The sequence below is a fragment of the Miscanthus floridulus genome, chromosome 3 (genome assembly GCF_019320115.1).
Source record: "Miscanthus floridulus cultivar M001 chromosome 3, ASM1932011v1, whole genome shotgun sequence".
Taxonomy (NCBI): domain Eukaryota; kingdom Viridiplantae; phylum Streptophyta; class Magnoliopsida; order Poales; family Poaceae; genus Miscanthus; species Miscanthus floridulus.
Window position 1 is genome coordinate 126,372,808 of NC_089582.1, and position 6,708 is coordinate 126,379,515.

General features: G+C 42.3%; 1 protein-coding gene across 1 annotated transcript; it reads right to left on the reverse strand.

The window, feature by feature from the left end:
- Nucleotides 1–880: 880 nt before the first annotated feature.
- LOC136546822 (cell wall protein AWA1-like) lies at nt 881–6,054 on the reverse strand. The gene is made up of 10 exons (XM_066538796.1): nt 5,877–6,054; nt 5,573–5,764; nt 3,606–3,887; nt 3,458–3,492; nt 3,288–3,374; nt 2,883–3,012; nt 2,182–2,798; nt 1,808–2,089; nt 1,462–1,722; nt 881–1,356 (listed from the first exon to the last, which is right to left on the reverse strand). Exons 1-10 carry the CDS (start codon nt 5,971–5,973, stop codon nt 1,105–1,107), a joined length of 2,235 nt encoding a protein of 744 aa, XP_066394893.1. The 5' UTR covers nt 5,974–6,054; the 3' UTR covers nt 881–1,104.
- Between the last annotated feature and the right edge of the window lie 654 nt (nt 6,055–6,708).

The window sequence follows — 6,708 nt, forward strand, 5'->3', positions numbered from 1 at the left end:
AGTTAAAGTTTGACTAATAGGATGTTTAAAAAACGTTAATTGTTTATAAAAATGTTAGCAATATTTGTATCTTCTAATGGTTACTAATTACACATCATAATTATTAATATAAATATATTTCTATATATATTTAGTTAAAATTAAAAAAACAACTGTTTAGAAAGTGATATGTGCAATTATTTTAAGATTTAATGGGCAGAGCGGATCCAGAAGTACCAGCCGGTAAAAATAGGCCCTATAGGTAGACGTTGTGGGTTGTGATTGCCTTTTAGGCCAACCTCAGCCCTGTTCGCTTGAGTTTATCGACCAGAATTCACCCTATTTTTCAGTCATGAAAACAACGTTTTTCTCTCACAACAAATTAATCCTACAAATTAGCCGTACGAGCAATAAGTCCTGCCGAACAGGGCCCTCAATGGGAGTTTCATGGACATTAAATAGCCTGACGTGACACTGTATTTATGAAGAGAGAGATGTAAAAGTTTTATGGGAGTAGAGAGTTTTATGGAAATAAAACTCTTCTGCACTGTTTCCAAAATATGTGTACATTAGAAACTGAGCTATGAAATCCCCACTAAGACTGGTCTTACTATATACTTCGTCCCATGAAGAACATATGTCTCGGTTTTTCACAAGTCAATCAATCTCATGTTTAATCTATAGTGAGATTATTGATACTATTTATTAGGCATAATTATAGAATATATTCTCATACTCAAAATATTTCAAAACATATGCTGATACTATTTTCAATAAATCTAGGGAAACATAATAAGTTTGACTTAGTACAAACCTAGAATTATATTCTTTTTGGGACTAAAGGTAGTAGAAACAGATCGCTATACAAGCACATTTAAGTAATATCGCAGAACCGAGACAAACAAACTAAAATAATACGTATTACCAGACACACTTTACTTGCAAACCGGCAATAGACAGAGGTCAGGTGTTCATGCATACAATAGAAAAAACGAAGTTCTATAAAGCCCTTTGCACAAGGATTTTACACCACAAGCAGGTTTAGGGAATTAGGCTCGTCAGCTGCGGTTGCCTACAGATAACAAGAGGGTAATCAGAAACAACCAGCAGCATACTATCCAAACCTCATTCCCTGCAGGACCTGGGGGCCACGTTTGGGGTAGCCTCCCCAAGGGAAATGGAGGATAGCTTCTGGGTCAGCAGATCAACTAATGAACTCGCATCGACATTAGCTTGTATATTCTGATGCAAAGCCGGGATGTTCTCCTTTGAATAGTCTGCAACCACCACTGTCTCAGTCTTGCGCGTGCACGCTTCTGGTTCGGCGACAAGTTGCTGATGCAGCAGTCCTCCAGCGTCTTGGTCAAAGGATTTGTCCTGAAAGCATACACAGAAAGATAGTTAGACGCACATCAATATAGGACATTTCCACTTACACTTCGATGGTAAAGAAGATACTCCAACAAAATGAAATGCACGTACTTTGGGTTTCACCAGACTGGCCAGGTGTCTGCACGCTTCAGGTTCGTCCAGCTTAAAAGGTTCTACTTCCATTGGCACAGCTTCTAGAGGAGCTTCTAATTCCAGTTGCACAGCTTTCAGAGGCGCCTTCGCTGTGTTACTTTTGCAAGCACTAACCTCATGAGGTGCTGCTATAGGTTTTAATACTTGCTGACCAAAGGTTGGATGAGAGTTTGGTGTGGCGGGTAGCAAGCACTGGACCTCCATGGATTGTGGTTGCGCCTGTACATGCACAGCAAGATAGTTAGAATCATACTGATATAGGATATTTTGCAAGGGAAACAACATTTTTAAAAAATGCACATACAGCTTCAGGTCTGGCCACAAGTGGATCAGTCAGGTGTGAAGCTGGTTCGGCCACCTTAAAAGGCTCTACTTCCACCATAAGAGGCAGCAGCTTCACCACCTTACTTTTGGAAGCACAGTTTTCCTCATGAGGTGCTGCTGTCCTTTTTGATTCCTGTTGGCCGTAGGTAGCTGGTGTGGCATTCACATTCATGTTCTGAGATTTTGGTGTGCCAGGTAGACATTGGATCTTTGAAGGTTGCGGTTGTACCTGTTGACCAATGTTTTGGTCATTGTATTTCTCCTGAGACATACACAGCGAGATTGTTAGAAGCACAGTAATAAAGGAAATCACCATTATTGCAAGTTAAGGAATATAAAAAAAAGTGCACATACAGCATCAAAATAACCAATCTTGGGTGTGGGCCTCCGAAGCCCTGATGGCTTAAAGCCTTTTCCCTGGTTGGTTATTTCTGCAGCAGCTTTTAAATTATCTCCAGATGCTGCTGTTCCAGAAGAATGTCCATCTGTGACAATAGGCCTAAGCTTTGGAGTTGGAGGGCAGTCATTGCTCTTCCTGAGGGATGGGGACAGTGCATTCAAACTCTCAGATGTATGGCTCATCCTCCCTACGGTGGAAGCGGTTGAAGCCCCAGATATGACAGAGCTCATGCTATCCATGGAGCTGCTAGGTGAAATGCTTGGTGATGCACGGTCAGCATGGCCCTTAGCTGGGATCTTGTTCCCTGATGATCTTGAGGGAATAGTTTTGCTGATATCAGATTTTGATCCTGGACGAACAGGGACCCTCTGGGCAGTCCTATTCTTGCTGCTTAGGGTTGCTAGTTTGGTTTTTGTGTCTGGCTTATTGTCCATCGACACACCATGGGAAGAAGTTGCTGATGTGAAGGGACCTGATCTTGAGATTGAAGTAGACTTTGTACCCCTGCCAGATCTCAGGCCAGCTGAAGTACTGGCAGTTTTACCAGCTGCCTGCCTGTTGACAGCACCCCCTGAAAGAGAAAAGTACATATTAGGCTAGGTTTATGTTATATTAATACTATGAGTGAACAAAAAATGCATGCCAATTTACACACCAGTGCTGCTTCTTTTGTCTGAAACCCCAGATATGACAGATGTATTAGTTGATGATCTCATCATAGCAACTCTTGGCAGAGACCTAGGAGGTTTTGAGGATATCTTTGCTTCTGTAGCTCCTGACAAATTCTACTCAAGCAAAAAGTGTAAATATGAAACTGACATCAGAATAATGCACAAGATGGAACTTTTTAATTAAAACAAGCAAAAAGGAAATTGGTCGCTCAAAAGAAAATGACTATTGTTAGCAAGAAGCCAGTTGTGCTAAGCCCCATGATTAGAAATATAGTGAACAAAATAGTTAACCTTGCGAACAAGAGCACGAGGCCATCCTAGTCATTGAGTGAATGGTTAAAGAACTACAATGGTCATGATTATTAAGGAATTACAAACAGGGGACATACAACTCTTGCAGCCACAGGCTCTTTGGTGGTGACTTGGGGCCTTTGTCTGCCACCAGCTCCTTGGCTTGTCGAAACAGGGACCCTTATCTGAAGATAAGCAAATGTAATCAGTGATCATAAATGATTACAGAAATTTGAGATTGAGCAAATGATCCAGTGGGTTAGCGTACCTTTGGCTGGGGCATCCGATCAACACCTTTTTTAGCTGGAAGGAACAATAGAATATGTTTGTCAGTTACCAACAGCAGGCAAAGCTCACTAGAGTTAAAAGTTTTAGATGCTAAGTAGCACATTGCATCTGCATTTGAGGCCTGTTACCTGCAACACGAGGTACATTAGCTATGGCCTTTGGGGTGTTTGAGACAGCAACAGGCCGACCTGGAACTTTATCAGGTTTGCCAAGGGACCTCTGGATCGAAGCACGCACATTGTCAAATAGTTCAGTCTCAAGGCTTTCCATTGCCCAGGTTTCACTTTCCAGAGTTGATGTTGTTGATTCCCCTGATCTCCTCATTTCCTCCATGATTCCAGGCAGCCTGGAACCCTGGGTCTTACGGAACGTGCTGTTCACAATGGCCAATTCCTCAGTATCGAGAACACCTGCAAAGATCAGGAAAGATTAAGAGTCGCTATCAATCTGCATCATCAAGGTTTACCAGAGCAAGCGACTGCAGCAGTTCCAGAACAGAAATGTTTCCTCAGTTAAATTCATGGCTTAATATCTACTGCAATTCATTCAATGCACATGGCACTTCCTGATAGATTTAAGTTCTCCTGCAAGAGTCTTTCTTTTCATGATCTAGGATCAAGGTGCAGACACATGGATATTAGAGAACTCCTAAGGAGCACTAATAACCTAATTAACCACCATATAATCTTGGTTCATAACCTAAGACACACTCAATAAAATTCTTTGATTTACTCTAGCAGACATTTTTACCGAGTTGTACCACATTAAAAAAAAAGTTTCATTTGATCTCGGATGTTAGTAAGTTCTGCATAAGTGACCAGGTCAAAAAACCAAGCTTCAAAACATATCATTGAATCTTGTAACAGTATCCACATAGAAACTCGCAAGAACAGCAAGATTTTCTAATCAGTTTCTCACAACTCATTTGAACAAAAAGCTATCAAACTCATACTTCTCTGGAAAGCCAGGAGATCAAAAAATTGTATGTGAACTACGTATTGACAACAAATCTGTTGTAGGATATGCATTAAAAACAGGGCATATAGTAATTAAATGCTCACAGTTCTGCAGTAGTTGCCTGTATCCAGCATGTGTTTGAGAAAAATGCTCAGAGAAGTAAAGATAATAAATGAACTAATGGTACTCAGAGATGGTTTCATTTTTACAAGAAAAAACCAAGTGCCCATGAAATTTCTTACTTTAGAAGTGAAATTAAAAATGCATAGGCTCAATTTATTTTGCAAGCAGGTCATATGCATATGCATTGAGATGCAGTTTGAGGCTAGGTTTGCTGCCCGCTGGTACTTGGTACTGTCTGTACAAGCTTGTGTTATTTAATGAAAAATGTTGACATGCAGGTAAAATCAATGGATAAATCTTATGCATATTTCTTGGTGCTGATCGGTGAATCCATAATTAATCTACTTCCTTCAGGTTATTCTTTTTCCAAGCGCTCTTAAGAAGTGCCCAAGGTAAGGGAAAAAGCCTAACATATATTATGGGAGGCATACCGGAGAAATGCATCAATTGCAGACTTCCTGGAAGCCCATATTTAGTTAATAGAATAGGGCAGGTCATCTAGAAATAGAAAAGTATTTTATACACGAAGGCACAATACCAATCCATGTAACATGCATACTTCATTTCGTTTGTAAAAGGAGGCTGCATCTACCTCAACAGTTGTGTGGAGTGTGGACACAACATGGCATGTTCCTGTATCTTGCATTTTTACTATTCTGGACAACAACACACATTTTGAGTTCTACAGGAAAGGTAGAAGCCTACATTAGTTGCATAATGAAACATTGCAACTTGTTTTTATTCGCTGTAATTCAGCTCACTTTGTTATTTTATTAATCTTTCCACTTCTTATTCGTGTATTTCAGGGAGCCAAGAGAATTAAGTAACATATATTAAACATCAGTACAGGTTAATAATGCAGGAAATGAAACCGATTCTAAGTGAGTTAAGAACCAGGCAGTAGTAGCAGCAAAAAGACAAGGATAGAATTTAACAGGCACGAGTCTATAACGAGAGACGATAATTTCACAAAATAGATAGAATTTGGATCACGATTCATGAATTTGAAGCAAACCTTCACTGGTAAAAAAGGCGCTGTCCCAAGCCAAGCTCTTGCGGAGGTTTACCCCCTTCTTGGCCTTGCGCTGCTCCGGGGACTCCGTCTGTTCAGGGGGCGCCTGCTCCACCATCACACCGTCCGGATCCGCAGCACGGCCCGCCGCAGACGGAGAACCAACGGAGGTCGCCCCGGCGCCCACCAGAGACCCTAAAGGAAAATCGTCTCCCGTCAGATCCACGAATCGCAATCGAAACAGAAGGCACCAATCCCGCGATTCCTCCCGAGGAAATCCTCCCGAAATGGGGGCGGAACACCTCACCTGCGTGGGGCGGATCGGGACGCGGCGGGGCCGGTGAGGCGAGGTCGTAGAGGAGATCGTCCTCGGCGGAGACGTCGATGAGGGAAAGCGCCTCCATCTCCGCGGCGCTGAGGCCTGCGGTCGATCGGAGTGGCAGGTGGGGGAACCCTAGATCGCCCGGCGGTGTGGGATAGAAGAGGAGGCGAGACGAGCTGGAGAGAGACGTTGGAGATGGGCGGCTGGGTATATATAAAAAAGAACTGTTGGTAGGGGATGGCGTCCTGCTGTTGCGGCACAGACTGACCGGTGGGCCAGAAAGCGGGTCGACCAGAGGGGTTTTGGTGACCTCGGTTAATCCTTTTGAGAGGGGGAGAATGCGTTTTTTTTAGAGAGAATGCGTCGTCACACGGGCGGGATGGTTTGAATTTTGGCCAGTTTGGGCTGTATTTTCGTTGGGCCGTTTTTAGGGTTGGATACTGGATTTGTGGGCTAAATTTCATGTGCTTTGTGTTTCAGCGGCCTGCCTTTTCTTTTTATTGCTCCCTCCATTTCAAATTTCAAGATGTTTTTCTGGCTGTGTTTGCTACATACATACATGCTCATATGCAACATATACAATATACCTTACTGTTTATAACGCCTTTATATAGATAGAACCACACAAACTACGAACACGGTGTACGTCTCTGGTTTATATATAGATATAGAAGTGTAATAATAAGGTAGTAAGATATACTAAAGCTCCCTTTGGTACGGCTCATCCAAAACGGCTTCACCGGTGAAGCCAGAAAAACTGGCTTTTTCCGGCTTCTAGTTCATTTTAACCCCGGCTTACAAAACGGCTTCACGATAC